Genomic DNA, 25030 nt, shown 5'->3' with positions numbered 1-25030 from the left:
ATTAGGAAACTATGCAGTTTGGTGGTCTCAGCAGAGGTGTTCCCACACGTACAACCCACATCATAGCCAGCTTGTGGATGTCTGCAGTAATGGTGGACATTTGGAAAGAGCATCCCATCCTTATAACAATAACAATAACACCAGACAATCTGGAAATTCACAACTCTCCTAGTACCCATTAGAACACTAAAATGAAAGAGTAACCAAATAATCTGAAATCTAAAGAAAGATAAGAGCCTCCAAAGAGAGGACATGAACCCTTGCTTACCTGGCACAGTCATCAAAAGACATTGGCAAGGAGAATTCAACTCTAATTTTTAAATAATTACTAGAGGGCAATTGTAGGCTACCTAGAGACTATAGAACCCCTAGAGGCTGCAGATACAAGAGGAATTCACAACCACTCACAGCCTCTTCTCTGCGGACTTCACTTGCTGCTGCTGCTGTTGCTGCTGCTGCTGCTGCTGCTGCTAAGCTGCTTCAGTCATGTCTGACTCTGTGTGACCCCACAGACGGCAGCCCACCAAGCTCCCCCGTCCCTGGGATTCTCCAGGCAAGAACACTGGAGTGGGTTGCCATTGCCTTCTCCGGGACCTCACTTGGGCACTCAACAAAAAAAGCCTGGATAAGCCTAAGCGTGGGCTTCCCTGGTGGCTCAGGGGTAAAGAATCTGACTGCAATGCAGGAGACACAGGTTTGATCCCTGGATTGGGAAGATCCTCTAGGGGAGGAAATGGCAGCCCACTTCAGTATTCCTGCCTAAAAACTCCCAGGGACAGAGGAGCCTGGAGTGCTACGGTCCATAGGGATCACAAAGAGTTGGACACAATGGAGTACAGAGCAAGAGTCCTGAGAAGTGTCCTTCCTAGTACAGGCCTGGGAAGGAGCACAGCAGTCACTTCAGGAAGGACAGAAGTCACACTGGGTCCTTCTCCCCTACCTCCCCTAGGAAGGGGGAGGTACCTTACCCATTACGGGAAGGTAAATGCTGTCACCTAAGGCACTGTGAAACTCCACTGCAGGTGGGAGAAGTAACAGAACATAACCCTTTACCTCTGGGGAAGGGACAGAATACATGCTAGGAATTACAGAATTACAGCTGGCAGAGAGACTTCAGCACTGAGAATGCTTCTCACACCCAAGATCCAGGGAGATAATCCTTCCTAAGACTGAGGATTAATCAGAACAGCATACCTCTCATCTCCCACCTACAAGTAACAGTGTTCTACTGATGATATGCAAATAGTGAAGAGAGCCCCTCCAAGGAACAGAAGGAAGAAGGAAACAGAGGGGATACTCATAGGAGTTCTGAAGAGAATTTAATTAAAGGGGTATTTATAGAGGGGAAAGTGATTCTGGAACTAACAGTGAGGAATGCTGAGGTACTGAAAGATGGGCAGCAGTAGGAAACTCTTAAGGCCCAATGTAGCAAGGAGAAGAAACGGTGTAATTGGAATGAGAGCCAGAGTCAAGTAAGCAGGGCCAGAGATGGAAGCAGTCATTGCCACACCATGACAAATTCAGGTTCTGTGTTTTTAAATCCTCTCTCCTCCAACCCCTTGATCTCCTGCTGGTGTCTCCCACTGGCTAACCCAACCATAAGTCAGAGGGCCAGGGAGGTGGAGTGTTACAACCTGTGAATCAGCTCCTTGGGGTACAGGGCAGAGCTAAGAAGAGTAGAAAGTGGAAGGAGCAGATGCAAATGGAAAATATCTAGCCTAATATATCCTAGCATTCCTCCTGCAACAAGGTTGGTTCCATCTCCATAGACTTAGCAGCCTCTCCCACCTTAGGGCTCAGATCCAGGCCTTCTCTTTTCTTTCTAACCTCTCTCTAGGAGATATCATGCATATTGGTGGCTTGTGACATTGATGGTATGCTTATTACTCTTATATTTATATTTCTCTAGTTCTCTCCTTGAGTCAGGTCCACGTTGTGACAGCATCTTGTGTGTCTCAGACACTCCATTCCTAATCCATCTAAGACTCTTGATAGTTGTAATTCTCCCCTTCCTGAATCCAATTCATCAACAAATCCTACCAATCTCAATACTAAAATATATTCCAAATCCGTCCATCCTTTCTTCTTGTCACCCTTGTCACCATATTACTCCTGATCTCTATAGTACTCTCTCATCCACCTCCAATCCATTTTGAACTCAGCAGCCAGAGGGACCATCTTAAAATGTAGATTAGACCATGACTTTTAAAACTTTCCCATTCCTTTCTCTCCTTCCTCATCTCTGCCACACTCTTCTTTACCACGCTCTAGCCAAATTGGCTTTTCTGTATGTCTTCATAGAAGTCAAACTCTTTTACGACTTTGGGGTAATCATCCCCTTGCAAGTAGCTTCTCCCACGTGGCCCTATGTCTCAGAAATTGTCTCCTTCTTATCGTTCAGGCTGGCTTAAATGTCTCTTCCTCAGGAAGTCCTTTCCTGGCCACCTTATTTGATGCAAGTTATGCCTTCACCTCACTATTTTCTACCTTCGTACCTAGTTTATTTCTTTCTTAGCATTGCATGCTATGTTGCTTAAGTTGTGTCTGACTTTTGCAACCCCATGGACTGCAGTCCCCCAGGGTCCTTTGTCCATGGGATTCTCTAGCAAGAATACTAGAGTGGGTTGCCATGCAAACCCACTGGAAAAGGAAATGGCAATCCACTCCAGTATTCTTACCTGGGAAATCCTATGAACAGAGGAGCCTGGCAGGCCACAGTCCATGGGGTGGCAAAGAGTAGGACACAACTTAGAAACTAAACAACAACAAATTTGTATATATGTACATATATATATGGTTTAAACCAAGCTACAAACCAAATTAAATTTTAATTAGCAATCATTTAATGCAATGGTGTTTTACTTAAATGAAATTGCTACTCCGAGGGTGCAGTGGTCTTAATTGTTTTGATGCAGGTTCACTGGAGTTTGAAGGAAAAGAGAAACATTGAGAAACATTGCTGGTGGATTTAAATTGGATCACCTTTAATGTGCTTCAAGGTAAAGAAGTTGATTTTAAATTATATTTTGGCTGTTGAACTAGACTTGGCAGAACTGTACTTCTAGAATGTGACATTTCAGATTGAACCTTATGGATGACAGCTTTGGTAGCTGCAACCACAAGAATGTAAACCTCATATGTTTCTAAGTCAATCTTAAAATGCTTAATATGAACATAGTCTGGATCATCTGGATGACTGCTGCTTCTGCTGCTGCTGCTAAGTCACTTCAGTCGTGTCCCACTCTGTGCAACCCCATAGACGGCAGCCTACCAGGCTCCCCGTCCCTGGGATTCTCTGGGCAAGAACACTGGAGTGGGTTGCCATTTCCTTCTCCAATGAATGAAAGTGAAAAGTGAAAGTAAAGTCGCTCAGTCTGGATGACTACTTCATAATAAAGCTCTGCCACGATACCTCAGCATCCACATTTGCCTTTCAGTTTATGATCCAATTACTACCATTTCAATTATTTTGGATTGGTGGGAGGAAATTGGTGGGAGTTCAATGTGCGATTTCTGATTTCTAGCATTTCCAACTGGATGAAAACTAACCGACCCATGGTTTCTTTATGACTGTAAAGAAATTTTTTTTCTTTTCTGAAGAAAAGAAGGTCGTTCAGTATTTCAAACAGAGAAAACTAGAGGGAAAATTAAGAAAAGACTGAATCAAAGATGAATCTACCATTTATTGAGTTGCTGTATGCAGAGTACACCATGCAAAATGCCGGTCTGGATGAAGCATAAGCTGGAATCAAGATTGCCGGGAGAAATATCAATCACCTCAGATGTGCAGATGACACCACCCTTACGGCAGAAAGTGAATAGGAATAAAGAGCCTCTTGATGAGGGTGAAAGGTGAGAATGAAAAAGTTGGCTTAAAACTCAACATTCAAAAAACAAAGATCATGGCATCTGGTCCCATCACTTCATAACAAACAGATGGGAAGACAATGAAAACAGTCAGAGACTTTATATTCTTGGGCTCCAAAATCACTCCAGATGGTGACTGCAGCCATGAAATTAAAAGACACTTGATCCTTGGAAGAGAAGTTATTATCAACCTAGACAGCATATTAAAAAGCAGAGACATTACTTTGCCAACAAAGGTCCATCCGGTCAAAGCTATGGTTTTTCCAGTAGTCATGTATGGATGTGAGAGTTGGACTATAAAGAAGGCTGAGTGCCAAAGAACTGATGCTTTTGAACTGTGGTGTTGGGGAGAAGACTCTTGAGAGTCCCTTGGGCTGCAAGGAGACCAAACCAGACAATCCTAAAGGAGATCAGTCCTGAATATTCATTGGAAGGACTGATGCTAAAGCTGAACTCCAATACTTTGGCCACCTGATGTGAAGAACTTACTCTTTGGAAACAACCCTGATGCTGGGAATGACTGAAGGCAGGAGGAGAAGGGGACAACAGAGAATGAGATGATTGGATAGCATCACCAACTCGATGGACATGAGTTTCAGCAAGCTCCTGGAGTTGGTGATGGACAAGACAGCCTGGTGTGCTGCAGTCCAAGGGGTCGCAAAGAGTCAGACACAACTGAGAGACTGAATTGAACTGAACTGACAATGTGCCAGGTACGTAAACACCTTACACCCTCTGTCACATTTAATCTTAAATTAAAAAAAAAAAAGTCCTGTGAGATTTGTATTATTATCCATTTCTATAGATAGACTGTGAAGAAAGCTGAGCACCGAAGAATTGATGCTTTTGAACTGTGGTGTTGGAGAAGACTCTTGAGAGTCCCTTGGACTGCAAGGAGATCCAACCAGTCCATTCTGAAGGAGATCAGTCCTGGGTGTTCTTTGGAAGGACTGATGCTGAAGCTGAAACTCCAGTACTTTGGCCACCTTATGCAAAGAGTTGACTCATTGGAAAAGACTCTGATGCTGGGAGGGATTGGGGGCAGGAGGAGAAGAGGACGACAGAGGATGAGATGGCTGGATGGCATCACCATCTCGATGGACATGAGTCTGGGTGAACTCCGGGAGTTGGTGATGGACAAGGAGACCTGGCATGCTGCAATTCATGGGGTCGCAAAGAGTCGGACACGACTGAGCGACTGAACTGACTGACTGACTGACTGACTGAGGCATACTAGGCATACATCCTGCCTTCTGCAAAGAAGTGTGAAAGACTACATATACCCCAGCCGCTGGCAATCTCCACTCCTTTCCTAGAGCCCTGATGACTTCTCTGCCTTCTACCCCTTAAAATTCCTTTATTCCTCCTCCCTTTGGGGAGAAGGTGTTTTTAAAGTATGAGTTCTCCTTTCTCCATTCCTTGATCTATAAATAAAACTTCTGCTGTACTATACCAAACTTGGCTTCATTTGAGTGGCATTTGCAACTCCAGGCAAAGGACCAATTGAGGGGTCACTGACTCTTTGAGGATTGGTAACAACTTCAATTCTATGCTCTAAACTATTAGGCCTAAATGAAAAGGATTATACAGTATTTAGGTCCTTTACCAAAAGGTGATTTAATATTCTTAATTTATAAAACTAAAATCATGTTGAATTGTGGCAGGTAGATTCTGATAGATTTGTCTTTATGACAGGTTTCAGTGGATTGGTCTTGAAAACACTGGCAACACAAGGTAAAGAAAAAGGTAGAAAAAAGGCAAAAACTACTTTAACATTAAATACCTGTAAACAGAGTTATCTGTAATCCCTTCTATTGACATGGAAATTCCAAATCAGTGATTAGAATTGCTCTTGAGAGCAATTTGTTATTTGGATTTCTTTGGGGAACAGGGTTATGACCTTAAAAGAGAAATATGATCCTCAGAACAATAATCATTTGATTCATTCCAGGAACTATATAAAGATTTCTCCAACAGACTGGATTAAGAGGGGTGGGAGAAATTTATCCACCCCCTAGAAATTTATCAAATCAAATTCCAAAAATTTTTTTTCATTTTCCAAAACTTTTAAAAAATAGTGGCAAGTTGGTTTAGAAAGCATTAACACTTGACAAAAATAGGCAGAGAAATTAACTGCTAAATATTAAAATGGAATTGAACCCAAATGAGCATAATGATAAATAAAATGGTAACATAGGTCAACCAGAGGTGAAATTAACTTACTAGAAATAAATTGGGCTCCAATGGTGGTACTTGGTACTCCCTTGGTAAAGTAGTAGTATATTTGTTTCTTGAAATTTATAAAATAAAAGCCGGGGGGAGGATGGAAGACAAAAAGGTCTCTTTCCATGGCCCACTATGCAAACTCTCCTAATTCTCAGCTGGCAGAAGCCAGATAACAACGATGTGTTTTCTGATTACTTCTATTACTGCAATACTCTTTTAAATACTTGTGCTATTTTAGATTCTCTTTTAAACTACGATAGAAAAAATGAAAAACAAACCAAAAAACTCACATTATTTTTCTAATTGTTGTTGATTGGCTAATAAAGGACGAGTTGTCGCAATTGCGTTCAGATAGTTTTGACCCTCTCTACGCTTCGTAGAAAGCGGCCAGCTATCCGTTTCCCCGGCGTTCCCCTCGGTACCGCGGAAACGAAACTGCGTCAGGCTCCACCCCACTATCTGCCGAGTAAGCCAATCAGAGCGCGGCCCGGGATGATCGCGTGCCAGGTGTCATGGCGGCCTGCAGGCATTGCTGCTCGTGTCTCCGGCTGCGGCCTCTGGGTGATGGTCGCCTCCGTCTGCCAGGGCGGGATAGGACACTCACCCAGTTACAGGTGCGAGCACTATGGGGTGGCACCGGGCCGCGATCTGTGGCCGTGGACTTAGGCAGCAGGTAAGGAACTGTGTGTGTTCTCTGCCCTTTCACAAGGCGGGTCCATATACATTCACTTCCTAGAGTACGAATCCGGCAACCCAAGTCTCTTTACCCTAAACCTAAGTTACAAATTTCCTTTTCCGTGTTTGGAACCTGTTTCTTGGTACCCCCGCCCCTATCCCCCTACATCTCTTGCTGTCTCAGTACCGTGCCCTTTGCTGTTTCTTCCTCCCTCCCTCCCTGTTCCGAGCTTCTTTTCCCCAACTTGAGTTTGCCCACCTGATTTCCATTCTTTTTACTTTTGGTGATTCCTCGGCTATGAAATGAAAAAGATAACGCGTTAACAATTGATGCTTACGTCCTTCAATCCAGTTTACTGCCTAAGAAGCTTGGCCCATATGACTCTGGGTAGGAAGGGAAGGACAAAATCAGTTTGTTGACGCTGGTTATATGATACTCTGTTAAAGCCTGTGAAAGTGTTAGTCACTTAGTTCCTGTCCGACTCTTTGCGAACCCAGCCAGGCTCCTCTGTCCATGGAACTCTCCAGGCAAGATTACTGGAGTGGGTTGCCATTCCCTTCTGCAGGGGATCTTCCTAACCCAGGCATGGAACCCAGGTCTCCTGAATTGCAGGCAAATTATTTACCGTCTAAGCCACTTGGGAAGCCTATAGTAAATGTACTATTACTCTCATTTTACAGTTAAAGCAACAGGGGCTCAGAGAAGCTTAGGTAACTTTCTCAGGGTCAGTCAAAGCTACTCCTATGAGACTAGGTGGATTTTAAACTTGTGTTTCAAATTGATACTCTCTTGGGGTTTGTTTGCCAGAATTCATTTCTAAAATGACTTTTATAAAAGTAGTATGGGATTCATTTTAAAAAATGAAACTTCTAATACTTTATATATAGTTTTCACATGTATTTTTTAAAAAACGTTGACTCTAGTTCATACAAAAGTCAGAAAATCTGGCTTTGAATCCAACAATTCCTCCCTGACTTAATGATCTTTGAACAAGTTATGTCACCGCTCCTTCCACTCCCCTGAATGAGGAGACTTTTATTAGATCAAGAGTCAGCAAACTTTTTCTATAATGGGTCAGATAGTAAATATTTTAGACCAAATCATAAAGCTGGGTGTTTCGGTTTTGCCTACTGTGTGTAGGTCATGTAATCATATGCGTTTACATACCCTCTAAAAATGTAAAAAAAAAAAAAGTTGTTAGGTTAAAGACTATAAAAAGAAAAGAGCTGTGGTTTGTTGACTGCTAGACTAGATGATCTCTAAGGTCTTTCTTGCCACCTCTTGCATTCTTTGATTCTGATTTTTGAGGGAAAAGATATCTCTTCCATTCTTCAAGGACTAAAATTTATTCTTCTCTGAAGAAATGCCCCAGAACATTTCATTACACAGACATCTACTGTTTGTTAGGCACTAGGGACTCAAAACCGGAGAAGGTAATGGCACCCCACTCCAGTACTCTTGCCTGGAAAATCCCATGGACGGAGGAGCCTGGTGGGCTGCAGTCCATGGGGTCGCTAAGAGTCGGACACAACTGAGCGACTTCACTTTCACTTTTCACTTTCATGCATTGGAGAAGGAAATGGCAACCCACTCCAATGTTCTTGCCTGGAGAATCCCAGGGATGGGGGAGCCAGGGGGCTGCCGTCTATGGGGTTGCACAGAATCGGACACGACTGAAGCGACTTGGCAGCGGCAGCAGGGACTCAAAACAACAAGGTTAGGTTTGCCCTCCAAATTTTTCATAAATAGTCTACTTTGAATCTCATTTATTAGTCAACTGGGATTTTTTTTTGTAACCTATTTTTAAACCTGTGTCATGTGTTGTAGCAGTGAAATTCATAAATCTCATACCTGCTGGGTCAATTATTTTCTTTGTCATAAGTTTGCAACAAACTTTTTTGGGTGACTGCTTTGTACCACCAACTTGATACTTGTTATATGTATTCTTTACAATGTCCTAGAAGGGTGTATACTATTGTGGTAAATGTCTTTACTACTCACAATAAACTTTGTAGTAATTTTCATTTCAGCAAGTTATTGAGCATTTACTATATTGAGTTCCAAGGCAACTAGAGATAGTCTGATGAGGAAGAACACAGATTCAGTGCTGAGAAAATCAGTTTGTGGGAAAAGTATGAAGAGCATGCTGAAGGAGCACAAAGGGGTGTTTATCCCACTGTAAAGCTTGCTGTTGAAGGTGAATCCTGAAACGCAAAAAGGAATTAGCAGGGAGAAAGTAGCAGAGAAGATGGCAAGTGCAATTGCAGAGAAGTGAGAGAGTGTGCTGACTAGCTACAAATAACTCCGTGTGGATGGAGTGAAAAGTGAAATATGAGTTTGGCAGCAAAGGCAAGGCCCAATCATAAAGGTGGGTGTTTGTTTTGTTTTTGCGGGAGTGGGGGTGGGGTAGCGTGAGTTTTGAACCACTGAATTTTTCTAAGAGGAAGGTGGTTACATTCCATTCCATTTTGCAAGCGTTTCCAAAAATACTTGCATCTCTCTCTCCCTGGAGTTCTACTTGCTGTGGCAGTTAGCTCCTCTTTTCCCTTCTCTCTTCCTAAGCAATCTCCTCCTACTCTTGCCCACCAGTAGGACCTCCTTTCTCATTTTACCCTTTTTATTATTTTTTTCAAAAGTATATTTTGATTAGGTATTCACTCATATCATTCAATATTTAAAAAGCTCAAAAATCTTCTCATATAGTCCCATAGCCACCCAGTTCCAATTCCAGAAGCCACTGATATGTTAACAATCTTTTATATATATTTGGAGGTATTTTATACATTAAAATATTGGCAAGTAAATTGATAAGAGGTAAAATCACCATGAAATACAGGAAAAAATTACATGTGTCAGTTAGACACCAGCTGAGATCATGAGACATAATGGAAAGTAACCATCTAGGGGGAAAAAAGTTTAGGTCAGTCACCAAGGCAGAACTATCTGGTAGGTGGTCTGCTGCTGCTGCTGCTGCTGCTAAGTCGCTTCAGTCATGTCCGACTCTGTGCGACCCCATAGATGGCAGCCCACCAGGCTTCCCCATCCCTGGGATTCTCCAGGCAAGAACACTGGAGTGGGTTGCCATTTCCTTCTCCAATGCATGAAGATGAAAAGTGAAAGTGAAATCGCTCAGTTGTGTCTGACTCTTAGCGACCCCATGGACTGCAGCCCACCAGGCTCCTCCATCCATGGGATTTTCCAGGCAAGAGTGCTGGAGTGGGGTGCCATTGCCTTCCCCAGGTAGGTGGTCTGGGACCCCTAAAGGAGACATTGTGTAGATCAACAGAAAGAACAAAGAAAGTGGGAGGATTTGGTATTTGACTATTAATCCAAGCCTGTGTTTGAGAACATCTGGGGTACTTCTGTGTTTTACCTTTTGAGGAATTGCCAGATTACTTCCCAAAGCAGGTGTACCATTTTACATTTCAGTCAGCAGTGTATGAGACTGCCAATTTCTCCACACGCCATCAACACATACCCATCATAACCATCCTAGTAGACGTGAATAGTATCTCATTGTGGTTTTGATTTGCATTTCCTTAGCGGCTAATGATGTTGCGCACATTTTCATGCAGTACTGTTGATCTTCCTTGAAGAAACATTGAAATCCTTTACCAGTTTATAAAATTGGGTTTCTTTTTGAGTTGTAAGCGTTCTTTACATAATCTAGATACAAGTCCCTTATCAGGTATATGATTTCCAAATACTTTGTGCTACTCTGTAGATTTTCTTTTACTTTGTTGATGATGTCTTTTGTAGCATGAAAGTTTTTAATTTTGATAAAGTGAGATTTATCTATTTTTTTTTCTTTTTTATTTGTGCTTTTGATGTCATCTGTAGGAAGATGTTGTCTAACCCAGGTTTATGAAGATTTACTCCTGTGTTTTTTCTTAGAGTATTATAGTTTTAATTTTCACATTTATGTCAATAATCCATTTTGAGTTAATTTTTATTTATAATATGAGGAAAGGGTCCAACTTCTATCACCTTTTTTGCATATGGATATCCAGTTGTCCCAGCACCATTGGTTGAAAAGACTGACTTATCTTGGCACTGTTGTAGAACATGAAAGTTTCTGTTGGCAATTTTGGAGCTTATATTTTAAAGGAATTAAGGAGAGAAATGATAAAGTTTGTGTGTTAAAAGGCTACTTTCGTCAACAAGGCAAGAATGGTAAGACAGGAGACAAAAGATGTGATAAATGGGAAATTAACCTTAAGAAAGGAGCTTCTTCCCTTCAGAAATACTCTGTCATTCAAATTACTCCTGTGCCTTGGTTTCTGTGTTTTTTATAAAGGAGATCTTAACCTCCCCTTGAATCTTTGGTAATTATAGTGAGCTCTGTCCCTTTTTTGTTTATTTGTTTGTTTGTTGGTAGTTGGAGGCCTATGGGACCTTTAGTTCTTTAGAATCTTTGATTGATTTATTCTAAGTTAGGAATTGTACTAATGACCTAAGTCCTTTTGTATTGGATTTTTATTTTGAACAGAAAGTTAGAAATATCCTCTGGAAAACTGGCCAGATTTGCAGATGGCTCTGCTGTAGTACAGGTAAAAAGTCCAAATTGTTAAATTTTCATCCTAAAAATGGTTATGGAGACTGGTACTGAATATCTTTATAACATCATGTAACTTCTTAGAATTCTGGTACTGGAAATTAATTCAGACCATTTGCAGTGTCAGAATCATTCCAGACAACTGGGGAGTCGGAGGACTAGATATACTAAATGACCTTTAAGGTCTTTTCCAAACTTGGGGTTCTAATTTATTCTGTTAATAAATTCTGTAATGCTTTTCTAGAGAAAGTAATTTTACTGGTTTCTTCAATAGTAATAATTTTTTCTTTATTTATAGCCTAAATTTCCTAATAAAAAGTAGAAAATATGATTGGATGTGACTACGCTATCAGTGAGCCTTTTCCCTTTTAGTTCTGTTACTTTTGAAAAACTTAGTGACTATTCTAATATAGATCATGATTATGCAGAAGGGATTAAGATTGGACTGCTTGTGAATAATTATTTTCATAGTCACAGTGTCACAGAATAATAATTCTCTTTCCTTGGGTTTAACTGAGGGAGGATTCAGTCTTACATGAATAACTGCTTATATGTTAATATCTAATTTTAAAGGAATTTACCAGTGTTGTTGTTTATGTTTAAGTCAGGTGACACTGCAGTGATGGTCACAGCAGTCAGTAAAACAAAACCTTCACCTTCCCAATTCATGCCTTTGGTGGTAAGTATTTGCTGATTTTTCTGAACTGTAATATAGAATAAATATAGAATTTGTAATATTTTTGTCCAAGGTCTAGTGAGTACAAATTGTAAACTTTGCACAATAAAGGATTTTCCTTAATTGTTTGATATTGAGTCATTAAAAGAATTTAAACTGAGCTTCATAACCAGTTCTTATATCAGTGGTCATCATACTTTTTTAAAGATCCAGGTTTATCAAGTTGACAGAAACAGTGGAAGTGCACAAGTATTTTGATGTTTAGTAAGCAGTGAATTCATTGCTTTCGTAGATTTCCCTTTGTATGAGTCTACAAGTATATTTTTGGTGAAAATAGTATTTTATGGCTTCTTTTATTATGATAAGGGAAATGCAGTTAAAGAGTTGATACAAAAAAAAGGCAGTGTTAAACTTGACCAGGATAAGCTACTGTGGGAAGTATTGAGTCTACACAGTCATCTAACTGGGTAGTGGAAGGCTTTTTAAAAAATCAGTTTACTGAATATTTCTGTCATCTCTTTCTCTAAGAGATACAAAACACTAAAAGTAAGCAAGATATTCACTCTTAGTCTGGAGTATATTGTTGGCAACCTCAGGACAATTGTATCTCCATAGTAATTTCTTGAGGAAAATTTGCTACTACAAAAGTCAGTCAAATGAACAGCATTTTTTTTTTCTTCACTCCTTCAGGTTGACTATAGACAGAAGGCTGCTGCAGCAGGTAGGATTCCCACAAACTATCTCAGAAGAGAGATTGGATCTTCTGATAAAGAAATTCTTACAAGTCGAGTAATAGGTAAGATACTAAGATCTCTGATATACACACCTGTGTTAGTATCTCTTCTCTTCCATCTATGTTCCATAATATCTCTTAAATTTTCTTCATTACATTAACACAACCTAAGATTATTTACTTTTTGTATCCCCTGATTCAAATGTGGGCTTCATGAGAAAAAACTTTTTGTTTAATACTGAATCCCCTATACCTAGCATACTCCCTGGAACAAAACAGGCATCCAACAAATATTTGTTGACCAAATGAATGAATCTTTATTAATCATATAAATTCTGTGGCCCACACCTCTACTCTGTTGAACCTAAGTATTTTTCATTTGTATGTTCAGCATAGTAATTCCTGAAAGCGTTATATTCATCAACTACTGAAATATGTTTATGATTTTTCAAATCTTTGATATCCTTAAATATCATGGGATCATTTGTAGTTTATAGTTCTTCTAACCAAAATTTCTACTTTATATTTATACACACTTGTCAGACACAGGATTCCAAGGAAGGGTTTTATTTTGGTGTGCTGTTGGTCTTAAGCCTCTGTCCTCTGCTTAAATAAATAAATAACAATTAAGCAGTGAATTCTGATGTCTGTGGAACCAGAATGAAAAGTTGCTCCCCAATTTTACACTTGGGTGCTCCAGTCCTGCTGGTTTTTCATCTTTAGGACCTGGTGTCTATTAATATTTATCTGTGTCCCTGTGAGTAAATTAGTCCAAGGGTTTTTGTTTTTGCTGTTATTGTTTTGTTTTATTAAATGGCTAGTTACATTACTTTTTAGCTTGGTCTTTAATGAGGGAAAAGTGTTGAATTACGAAGCAATTTCTGCTAGTAACGATTTAACCTCTTTTTTTTTTCTTTTGACAGATCGTTCAATTAGACCTCTCTTTCCAGCTGGCTACTTTTACGATACACAGGTATGTTCTGTTTTAGGTTTATTTGTTTCCAGGTCAGTAAAGAAAAAAAAAAGATGTAATCTCTATTTAATACTTCCTAGGCCAAACCGTATAACAGTGTAAAATAAGAATTTTTGGTGATGCTGCTGCAGTTTACATTAATTTTTAAAACCTAACATTTATTTGGTATCAGTATGAGCTGATACCTGAATTATGAGTAGGAATTAACCAATGTAGGAGTGGAGGAAGATGGAACAGGAAGCACAAAATCCTTGGGCAGGAAAGAAATTGGTAAATTTGAAAAAAGGTTAGAATAATTGAGGTGGGTGGGGACAGTTCAGACTGGGCCTCGAAGGTCATATTAGTAACAGACATAGGACTGTCAACGTAGTCTTTATTACCTATTTTTTATCATTGGGTTCTCTAAACCTCTACTTTGTTATATTTTGTTACTTTCTGAATATTACCTTCTTTTGTAATAGTGACCCATTTGTATACTTTAATTAACTATTTTATGTGTGAAAAAAATAAATATGCCTTGCAAATATTCCTCTGTCAGAATGTCATTGCCTTGAGAAGTTATTTTCCTAAGTATATGACATAAGCATATTATTACAATGTAATTTGTCTATGCTTAACAAACAGAAGATGACAATATTTTTATGTAACATTTACTAACATAGCTAACTAACATTTACTGCTCAGTACTATAAATAATTTATACACGGTATTTCCTATAATTTTTCTAAGAACTTTTTAGGAAGATACCATTATTTTTCCCTTTTAAAGATGAGGAAACTTTTGAGGCTTACGTAATTTTTTCTGTGGTCAAGCATGTAGTTAAATGATAGAAGTAAGGGGTTTGACTACAAAGCTCTTGCTTTGAACCATATCATATAGTTTTCCTATATTTTAGGCCAAAATGTTATTCCAAATGATAATCCTCCCAAATAAAGTAGATTTTTAAGTGCTTTGCATTTTTTCCCTTGCACTAGATCCTTTGTAATCTGTTAGCAGTAGATGGTGTTAATGAACCTGATGTCCTAGCGATTAATGGTGGTAAGTATAAAAATAAAGATTAAAATTATTACTGTTAATTTTCTTTTTTAAGCAATGAAATATTTTTATTTCAGCTTTTATTTTCTTTCTTTTTTAAAGCTTCTGTAGCCCTCTCATTATCAGATATTCCTTGGAATGGACCTATTGGTAAGTTAGGATTTGAAGATAAAAAACATTTTTTCTATGACTTCTCAGCTTTTTGGCTAAGATCACTGAAGAAACATTTTTTTTCAAAAAATAGGAGTGAGCATACTATAGCAAGGACATAGATTTATTAGCTTTGATTTACTGTTTCTTGGGGAGTCTGATTAGATGACATTCTAAGAAGAGTCCTTTCAGCTCTTTTAAGACACTTTTATCTTTGCTTTGGGTTTTGTTTCTTATAGCAATATGTTATGTGTTAGAGATTATTTTATGTTCTCAGATACTATGACTTCTTAGTTGCCTCTTCTGTTTGAAGAATTTCTCTATTTTTGGACTGAGAAATTGTCAGGGTACACACTCCTTCAAGATAATATTGAAATATAAACTTGTTTATAACTTACAGCTCATGTAAGTTGTATTCATGCAATTTACAAATGATTTCTTAGATAAATAATTATTGAGTGTCCTAAATGCCCAATATTGGACTTAGCAATGAAAGAACTAAGGCAGACTAGGTATCAGCAGTACAGAGATGAATGAGACAGTTCTTGGTTTCAGCATGAGCGAAACAATTTTTTATAAACAATACTATAAAAGTATAGTCAGAGTGTTAAGAAAATGATAGAGAAGGGCAGGTTTATATTTGTGTAGTTAGGTGTCAGAGAGGGTTTCTCAAGAGTCACTGACATTTATGCTGTACCTTAGCAGGATCAGAGGGTAAGCACTTGTCTTAAGAGAAAATACAGTCAAGACTAGGAAAAGACCACGAGCATAATCAGAGATGAATGCTGAACTTGAGTCACCCAGTGAGGCCAGAAGATAGGGTGAGGTATTATAGTCAATGGTCCTTAAATACCACAATAGAAATATCAATTTTATCAATGTGGTCACAGTTGAAGATAGGGATTGAAGCCATTACTGGAATGTCTTGAAAACTGAGTTTTTATTAAACAATTGCCAATATTTTAATATATTTTAGGGGCAGTACGAATAGGAATGATTGATGGAGAATGTGTAGTTAACCCAACACGAAAAGAAATGGCTAACAGTACTTTAAATTTAGTGGTTACTGGAGCACCTAAAAGTCAGATTGGTAAGTAGTTTATGTGGTAGATTTGTTCTGGATTTTATGTACAGGTTTTGGCTTCTAAAAATGTATGTGTGTTTTGTTAATTAGCCATAAAAATTTTTGTTCTGTTTTATTGCTGCCCTATTTTGGTAGTCCTCTTTCTTCATGTCAAATAATAACTAGAATTATAGAATGTTATATAACTAATTGAAATACAAAAATCTTTATTAAGATAATTTTAGTAATTATTTTTAGACTGATAAGCTATTCTAAAATCTGAAGTTTTAAATACGGTAGTAAATTAATTGTTTTATTAGTTTAAATATGTTAATTTAGCTAATGCAGTCATTCTAAGCCTGTTGTCCTCTGAGAAAGAGGTATCATATTTCCTCATAGGAAACTAGTGATAAAAATATGCACTGGACCATGGGTCACCTTTACTCCTTCCAACTAAAATGCCATAATCAACATGAATGAAAATCAGAGGCTGGTTCTGTTGAAGGGGAATAGCCTTTAACAGAATGACTTGGGTTTGAAACCCAGCATCTGCCATAGTTAACCATGCAACCTTGGACAAATAAGGTCTCTTAGTTTATCCTGCTACCTGATATTTGTTGTCTGGAACTTTTTGACACAGAATCTTCTGATTTAGGAACATTTTGATGAAATGTAAACTTATTAAGCTTTTAGTGCCTTTTTTGTTCAGTTAACATGTGAAATACCTCATTTCCAGCTGCTTCTTTTGGAATGTTCATAATGACTTAGAACTAGACGATAGACAAAATACATGAAAGAGGAATTGTGTGTTATCTACATGTTAGTTAGGAATTGTGTGGTTAAACTAAATAACAAGGCTTAAACAAGATGGGAATTTATTTTTTCTCAAGTAACAAAAATTCAGAGATAATGAGTCCAGGACAGTTACAGCAGCTCCCCTAATGTCTTAGGAATTATATCTTTCTACTCTGCTATGCTTAGGGTGTTGCCCACATCTTCATGGCTATGTACTGGCTACCAGTCTTCATGGCTATGTTGTGGCTACCAGTGGTGGTGGTGTCGCTGTCGTGTACAGCTCTTGGAACCCCATGGACTGCAGCCTGCCAGGCTTCTCTGACCATGGGATTCCAGAACTCTAGCTAACAGAACTCTGGCCAACTTATCTTACTTACAGGCAGGAGGGGAAAAAAGAGGCAGGGGCAAGGGACCAGGAGGAATAGTAAAAAGATGTGTGCCCACTAAGTCACCCTCCCTTTTAAAGGTGAAGGTGGGGAACTATCAAAATATAGAGAAGATTCTAAAGGTTTGGGGAGGCTGTGAATAATGAATGACCCCTACATTATATTTGAGCATCTCAAAAAGGGCCCTGAGTAGAGTGTTGGTTTGCTATTTGAAGTTCAGTTGGTCTATATCTGAAATTTTTCTGCTGAAAGTTAGTAACTTTCAGCAAAATTAGTAAAAAAAAGAAATTTAATAATTTATCAATTAGTAAATTGATTTGGCTACTTTATAGGGCCATTATGAAGATTAGAGTCAAGGTTTGTAGAGTACCCAACATAGTAACTAGAACCTAGTAAGCAAATGGTTAATATTACTGTTAAGATGCAAAATAAACCATCTTCTAAATGGTCATATATGTTTATCTGCCTTTGTGTCTGAACCACTCCAATTTTAAAGAGATACTAGAGGAATGAACTAAGGCTCTTTACTGTATCTGCAGCATGCCACAGAAACCCAATAGGCAGCCTTCCAGCTGTTGTTCTGACCTGTTCCTATGCTCTTTTTAAAATTAATTTACTGAGGTACAGTTTACATACATTAAATGCATGTTTTTAAATCTCCAATTCTGTGAAAGGGAGAGGAGATGTCATGGGAACACAGATAAGAGAAAGGTTATAACCATCTCCATATCATGGTATCAGAGGAAGCTTCTTTGTGCCTCAAGTGAACAACTGAAACCTAACCTCCCTTCATCCTCCTCCATGTGTATTTGTTTAATATTTCTCTACATTTAGAACCACAACAGGGAAGTGTTACAATTTTTGCTTCAACCATCAAACAGTTTAGAAAATTGCAGACAAGTATTCCAGTGTGTTGTATTTACCCATATTTCTGCTTAATATGTTCTTAATATGGTTTCTTCCTTTATTGTTTTCTTACTGTTTAGAGACCTTCCTTTAGCCATTTCAGGGTGACACATTTTCTTCTTTCTCCCACATTTAAGAGTTTTGATTTCTCCTTCACTCTTAAATATTTTCACTGGGAATAGGATTCTGGGTTGACAGTTCTCTTTTAGCACCTGAAAGATATTATGCCTCTTCCTTCTGGCCTCCATGGTTTCTGATGATAAATCTGCTGTTGTCTGAATTGCTTTCCCATATGGGTATGGTGTCATTTTTCTCTAGCTGGTTTCAAGATTTTTTTTCCTTTGTCTTTGGTTATCAGAAGTTTAATTATGATATGTCTTCCCTTGGGTTATCCTTTGTAGGGTTTATTCAGCTTCTTGAATATGCAGGTTTATGTTTCCACCAAATTGGGGAAATTTCCAGCTATTTTTCCCCCAGTACTTTTCAGCCCTGCCATCTTTCTCCTCTTTCCAAGACAGCAGTGACACAAATGTTAGATCTTCCCTTATAGTTTCACAGATCTGCTTTAGCTGACTGATGTAATTCCAACATGTAAAGCATATAAGATTTTTTTTTCCATTCTTGATTATGCTTAGAAGCCTTAGAAGTGACTTTTTAGAAGTGATTCATTATGACTTTTTAGCCATAATAAATCTTAATGACAACATGATGTGGTTAAACACACTAGTTTGATGGTAGCTATGCATTATATGATCTTAGACTTTGGACAAGTTGAGAGATGCCAGAAATGGCACACATATTCAGCCTTATAGAAACCAAAGCTAAAATGCTAGAAGCCTCACTTTGGAGCTTGCCTGCTTTCCATAGGAGTTATACTTTACAAAACTAAAAACAACCATTTTATGGTAGTAGCTTGGGTCCTCTAGTTGGCTGACTTGAAACAATATCACTGCAAAGATTTCCTGACCCAGGCAAGAATTAGAAAATGTGACAAGGACCAAATTAAGTGGGAGGTCACATCAAATAATTGTTAAACAAGAAATGTTATGGACACCTACTGTGCTGATATTTTAAATTTTCAATTTAAATACATTTTAAAAATAGATGCGTTGTATATGTTAAAGGATGGAATTTTACGGTATTTGAATTATATCTTATAGAGCTGTTACAAAAAATTGCGTGCACATTTCATTTTCTGTTTCATTTTTTAAATGAGAAATTCCTCAGTAAATTTATGAAGAACATATACTTAACTTCAAATGTCAAGGTTTCTTTATTCATTTACTACTGTTTATATTTTGGAATTGTGTTAATTCTGAGGAAAGAAATCAAAAAGGTAGAAAATTGATCTGTAGTATTTGTCATGTCATGGTCTTTGAAAATGGTAAATTTGACATTTGAAAATTCAAATTTGAAACATTTGGAAATTGGTAAAAGGTTCAATGGCAGTCTTGTTTTCTTTTCTTTTTTTTCTTTTTAGTCATGTTGGAAGCCTCTGCAGAGAATATTTTACAGCAGGACTTTTGCCATGCTATCAAAGTGGGAGTAAAACATACACAACAAATAATTCAGGGCATCCAGCAGTTGGTAAAAGAAAATGGTGTTACCAAGAGGACACCTCAGAAGTTATTTGTCCCTTCGCCAGAGATTGTCAAACATGCTCATAAGTAAGATCATCTGTATAAAAGAAAATATGAAAGTATCACCAAATTTAATTTCCTCTCAGAAATAACTTCTTATGGAAGCAGTGTCCACACATTACTTCCTAAATACCAGCTTTCTATTTTAAGAGTCATTGCCATAAATAACAGCATAATGCTTTTAGAAGGATAAACCTACATCTCTCTTCAAGAACCTAAGTTTAAATCTCAAAGGAAAGGGGAGAGTGAGTGTACTTGTCAAAATTAAGATAATTCTCCTCTCTCTCTGTCAAGGAAGAAGAGTGTAAAGAATAAGATATTTGAATATCTAAGGAAACTTGAGGTTGTCAAAAAGAAATATAGCCACCACTATATGCCCAGTCTTATAATAGTGCCTGTACATAAAGTACTCAATAAATTATGAATGAATGACCAGAGAATTATTTCACTTTAAATAAACTGAAAAAGTTAATATTTCCCTTAGTATGAGTCTCACAGCCATTACTTAGAGATTAGAGTTTTAACACTACCCAATCAAAGGGTTACCTGCAATAACAGCCAAAATGCATAGAAAAAAGCAGCTGGTTCCATGAGAGTAAGTGAAGAGAGAAAAATCCAAGATGAAATTAATTGAACAGTTAAGGGAAGGTATGTGTGAGTGATGCCCATAATATGTTAGGAGAAAGAAATTTGTGTTCTCCTTCCCTTGTGGCTCAGCTAGTAAAGAATCTGCCTGCAATGTGGGAGACCTGGGTTTGAACCCTGGGCTGGGAAGATCCCCTGGAGAAGGGAACAGCTACCCACTCCAGTATTCTGGCCTGGAGAATTCCATGGACTGAATAGTCCATGGGGTTGCAAAGAGTCGGACACAACTGAGTGATTTCACTTTCACTTTTTACTTTCATGCATCGGAGAAGGAAATGGCAACCCACTCCAGTGTTCTTGCCTGGAGAGTCCCAGGGATGGGGGAGCCTGGTGGGCTGCCGTCTATGGGGTCGCACAGAGTCAGACACGACTGAAGAGACTTAGCAGCAGCAGCAGCAGTGTTACAGAGCAATAAATACATATTTTTAATTATGAAATGTTAAGTATTTTAGCCTGTTAAATATTTCAGTCTTGTTCATAATAAACACTGCCTAATGTTTCTACATATTATGCTGACCTTTACTTTTTGCTTAAAATAGACTCGCCATGGAAAAACTCTACACAGTTTTTACAGATTATGAACATGATAAAGTAGGTATACCTGAATTTTGTTTATATAATTGTTCTGGGAATTCTTTTTTGTCATAGCTCACACAATTTTGTTTATGAATATTTGTCATATTTTTATGAAAAGGGGAGTGTGAATACATTTAAATGAATTAAACAGGTAATATCTCTTATAAATCAGTAACCAGTTGCAGTCGTTTAAAGACTATTACCATTAGGGAAATCTGATTACTATTAAAATGTGTTAATTGTATAGTAATTTAAAAAATAGAAATGTTAAATATAAAAGCCATATATAACAACTGAACTTCAACTTTCTTTTAGATTTCCAGAGATGAAGCTATTAACAAGATTAGATTAGATACAGAGGAACAACTAAAAGGTAAATTTTATTTTTCTTTTAGTATAAAAAAATAAAGGAAATAATAGATTTTAAAATTTCAGTTGTTAAGAGATCAGTTAGTCTTATTACTCCTTAGTTTTATCTTTAGTAAACTTGTGATAATGATACATCCCGAAGTTACTGTTAAACTGACTTCTATGAATGGGTAAGAACTGCACCTGACCCAAAGTGAGCACCAATAAATGCTGCTTTGAGGTGTTCCTAATCTTTTCTAGATCAAACTCTTATACTCCAAAATGGGTATCCTTGTATCCTGTCCTATGAAAACCTAAAAGACACTCTTTAAAATTCTTGAGTTTAATTTATAAAGTTGCAATTCTAATATGGTTTGTGAGGACTGAATGAAGAAACCATTTACATCTGTGCCTGGCACATAGCAGGTGTTCAGTAAATGTTAACTGATGTTATTAACATGTGGAATTATAAAATTTAGATTTTAGAGAATCTTTCTCTCTAAAAATTATTAAAAGGATTTTATTGCTTAATAGCAGTCACACAAACTGATGTGTACCACGCATGACATATAGTTCTTGTTAATTTTTCTGCTAATAGACAAATATACTCTCACTTCATATCTCAAGACAAAAATTTTGCTGCTAACATCAATATTAAGGCCATTATGTATTTCTATAATTATCTATATCCATTATCTATATGTGTAATTGCCATTGAAAAAGTTTGGTCTTTTCTCACTATATTTCATCCTATTAGGGATTAGAAGTAAGTCAGATAGAGAAGGAGAAATAACATATGACATCCCTTAAATGTGGAATCTGAAAAGAAATGATACAAATGAACTTACTTGTAAAACAGAAAGACACTCACAGACTTAGTGAATGAACTTATGGTTGCCAGTGGGGAAGGAAGGAGGGAAGGGATAGTTAGGGAGTTTGGTTTGGACATGTACACACTGCTATATTTAAAATGGATAACCAACAAGGACCTACTGAATAGCACATTGAACTCAGCTCAATGTTATGTGGCAGCATGGATGAGAGGGGAGTTCGGGGGAGAATGGATACATGTATATGCATGGCTGAGTCCCTTCACTGTTCACCTGAAACTATCACAACATTGTTAACCGGCTGTATCCCAATACAAAATAAAAAGTTGGGGGGTGGGGGGAATGCAAAAAAAAAAAAGTTGTAGAACACCTGCTGCCTTATTTAAAAAGAAAGTGATTTTAATAATACATAGTCCTGGGGCTTCCCAGGTGGCGCTGTTGGTAAAGAACCTGCCTCCCAAAATAGGAGATATAAGAGATGTGGGTTCAATTCCTGGGTCAGGAAGATCCCTTGGAGGAGGGCATGGCAACCCACTCCAGTAAAAAAAGAAAAGTAGTAGTAATAACACAGAGTCAAATACCTTCTTGACTCTCTGGGTTCATAGGATAATATTTTAAATGTTTTGTTACTAATTATTTTTCTAAGTGCCACCTAGTTAAAGTATAAAAATTCATATTAAAAATTACTCCTGTCTAACAAAAAGACACATATACCTCTCTGTGGCCATTTCTTATGTTCTGCCCACTTTCAAGTTATATTTAATAAACTAAATGCTTAAGAGAACAGTGCTTAGAACTTGGCATGAATCAACTGTTAAGATAATAAGATAAAGTAGCTTAACATTTAAAAGCATAAGCCTAGACAGACATCTTTATTCTGGTCACAGCTGTCAGTTACTACCTGGGTGATCTCAGGCAACTTGCTTCTCTTCAGGCCTGTTTTTTCTTCTGTAAAACAGAGATAACAGTAATAACATTTATCTCCCAGATTCCTATAAAGATTAAAGGTATTTAAATAAAAACATGTAAAATACCTGGGTTATGAAAGAACTTGATAACTGTTAGCTAAAAACTAGTCAGCAGGGGGCTTTCCTCACTGATAAAAGAATCTGCCTGCCAATGCAGGACACATTGGTTCAGTCCCTGATAGGGGAATATCCACGTATTGTGAAGAAACTAGGCCCATGTACCACAACTGTTGAGCCTGTGCTCTAGAGCTCAGGAGCCACAACTGCTGAAGCAGTCCCGCCCTAGAGCCCATGCTTCACAACAAGAGAAACCAGCACAATGAGAAGCCTGCGCACCTCAACTAAAGTGTAGCTGCTGCTCGCCACAACTGGAGAAAAGCTCATGCAGCAACAAAGACCAAGCACAGCCAAAAATAAAGAAAAGAAAATCTATTAAAAAAACAAAAACAAAAAACTAGTCAGTAGGGATTTTTAATGTATAAAGAAAATTATTCCTCTATTTGTGGACTGAAATAAAAGTTCCTAAAGCAAAACAGTGAAGGAGACTACTCTTAAAAACATCAGTTAAATCTTCTCATAAAATGGTTGGCTGGATATGTCAGATAACAATGAAATAGTTGATTTTAAAGCGCTATTGTTCTGGTAGAAAGAAAACTAGGTTCCCATTAATGGTACAGTTAAGGTATAATAGTTGTCTCTCCTACTTAAAACCTTTTGCTTAGAGGACTAATGTTCAGTCAGCTCCTTTGGCTCAATTCCATAGTTAACTGATTTGACACTGAATTTAAAGAGAAATTTTATCTTCCAAAAAGAGAAAATCTTTGTTTTGGTTTGTCTTTCTTCTATAGAAAAATTTCCAGAGGTTGATTCCTGTGAAATAATAGAATCCTTCAATATTGCTACAAAGGATGTTTTTAGAAGTATTATTTTGAATGAGTACAAAAGGTAAACATATCCTTTTTTTTTTTTTAACATATCCTTTTTTGATGGAATTGAAGCATGTACTGTCTGCAAGTTTCCTTGAAAGTGACAACTAGCTGAAAGCTAGAAACTATGATTTTTTTCCTTCAAATAACAGGAAATAATTATATAATATTCATTTTATAAATGGATACCTGTTGACAAGTGTGTGGATTCTGTTATGTTTTGACTGTCTCTCTCTAGGCTTCATGTGTAGAGCATTGCTTCAAAGCCATGACTGCATGTCAGAATTACCTGCAGAGCTTTTTAACAAGTATATGGGTCACAGCCCCTGAGATTCTAATTCAGTGGGACTTAGGATGGGGCCCAGGTATCTGTATTATTTTTTAAAATTCTGAATGTGATTATGATATGCAGTTCAAGTAGAGAACTTTATGGTAGTGATCAAGAGATAATATGTGATTTTTCTGACTTTCAACACTGCTGTAAATAATTATTTCCTTTATTACTCTAGGTGTGACGGTCGAGATTTGACTTCACTTAGGAATATAAATTGTGAGGTAGATATGTTTAAAATTCTTCACGGATCATCATTATTTCAGAGGGGACAGACACAGGTAATATATGTAAAAAGCTACAATTATTTGCTAATACGAGATTGTTTAGATAGTCCTAATAGAAGTACATTTATGTAGGTTTTTAGCATATGGAATATATTATCTATTCAGAAGAAGATCTGATTTTTTAAAAATATGTTTAAAGATAATGAACATAGCAGTTGCCCCCAAGAATTTCCTCATTGCTGTCTGATCTCTTCTTCCTGCTCCCCTCCTTTTCCTTAGGCAACTTTCATCACTGTGAATTAGCTGCATTTTCTAGAATTACCTGGTAGTTTTATTACATTTTTCTTTTAATCTTAGGTATACAAAATTAAGTCACTTATCTCTCTCTTCAGTCACTAAGTCAGTCACTCATCTCTTTCTTTTTCTCTTTAGTCATTAAGTCATGTCCAACTCTTGTGACCCCATGGACCGTAGCCTGCCAGGCTCCTCTGTCCATGG

The 25030-nt window shown here is 37.7% G+C and overlaps 2 protein-coding genes across 10 annotated transcripts in view; one reads left to right on the top strand and one right to left on the bottom strand.

The window, feature by feature from the left end:
- The window catches only part of LOC133257032 (uncharacterized), a 471344-nt gene that overhangs the window by 414068 nt on the left and 32246 nt on the right, over nucleotides 1-25030 (bottom strand). For 3 of the 6 annotated variants that reach the window (XM_061432428.1, XM_061432426.1, XM_061432427.1), the window contains exon 3: nucleotides 22982-23025. The exons of 2 other annotated variants lie outside the window; for them this stretch is intronic. In XM_061432428.1, the coding sequence (XP_061288412.1) occupies nucleotides 22992-23025 (34 nt within the window). In that variant the 3' untranslated portion in view covers nucleotides 22982-22991. Of the gene's footprint in view, nucleotides 1-22923; nucleotides 23026-25030 lie in introns of those variants that run through there. One more of the 6 variants, XM_061432424.1, reaches the window with a different exon arrangement.
- The window catches only part of PNPT1 (polyribonucleotide nucleotidyltransferase 1), a 39975-nt gene continuing 21515 nt past the window's right edge, over nucleotides 6571-25030 (top strand). For 2 of the 4 annotated variants that reach the window (XM_061432410.1, XM_061432413.1), the window contains exons 1-13: nucleotides 6571-6766; nucleotides 11259-11319; nucleotides 11929-12003; nucleotides 12691-12796; nucleotides 13657-13706; nucleotides 14681-14744; nucleotides 14844-14891; nucleotides 15868-15981; nucleotides 19522-19708; nucleotides 20866-20917; nucleotides 21218-21275; nucleotides 23897-23993; nucleotides 24484-24586. In XM_061432410.1, coding sequence (XP_061288394.1) covers nucleotides 6606-6766; nucleotides 11259-11319; nucleotides 11929-12003; nucleotides 12691-12796; nucleotides 13657-13706; nucleotides 14681-14744; nucleotides 14844-14891; nucleotides 15868-15981; nucleotides 19522-19708; nucleotides 20866-20917; nucleotides 21218-21275; nucleotides 23897-23993; nucleotides 24484-24586 — 1176 coding nt within the window. In that variant the 5' untranslated portion in view covers nucleotides 6571-6605. The other 2 variants (XM_061432411.1, XM_061432412.1) reach the window with 2 other exon arrangements.

The sequence above is a fragment of the Bos javanicus genome, chromosome 11 (assembly GCF_032452875.1).
Source record: "Bos javanicus breed banteng chromosome 11, ARS-OSU_banteng_1.0, whole genome shotgun sequence".
NCBI classification, from domain to species: domain Eukaryota; kingdom Metazoa; phylum Chordata; class Mammalia; order Artiodactyla; family Bovidae; genus Bos; species Bos javanicus.
The sequence above is the reverse complement of the archived record's forward strand: the minus strand, read 5'-3'. Positions and strand labels throughout refer to the sequence as shown.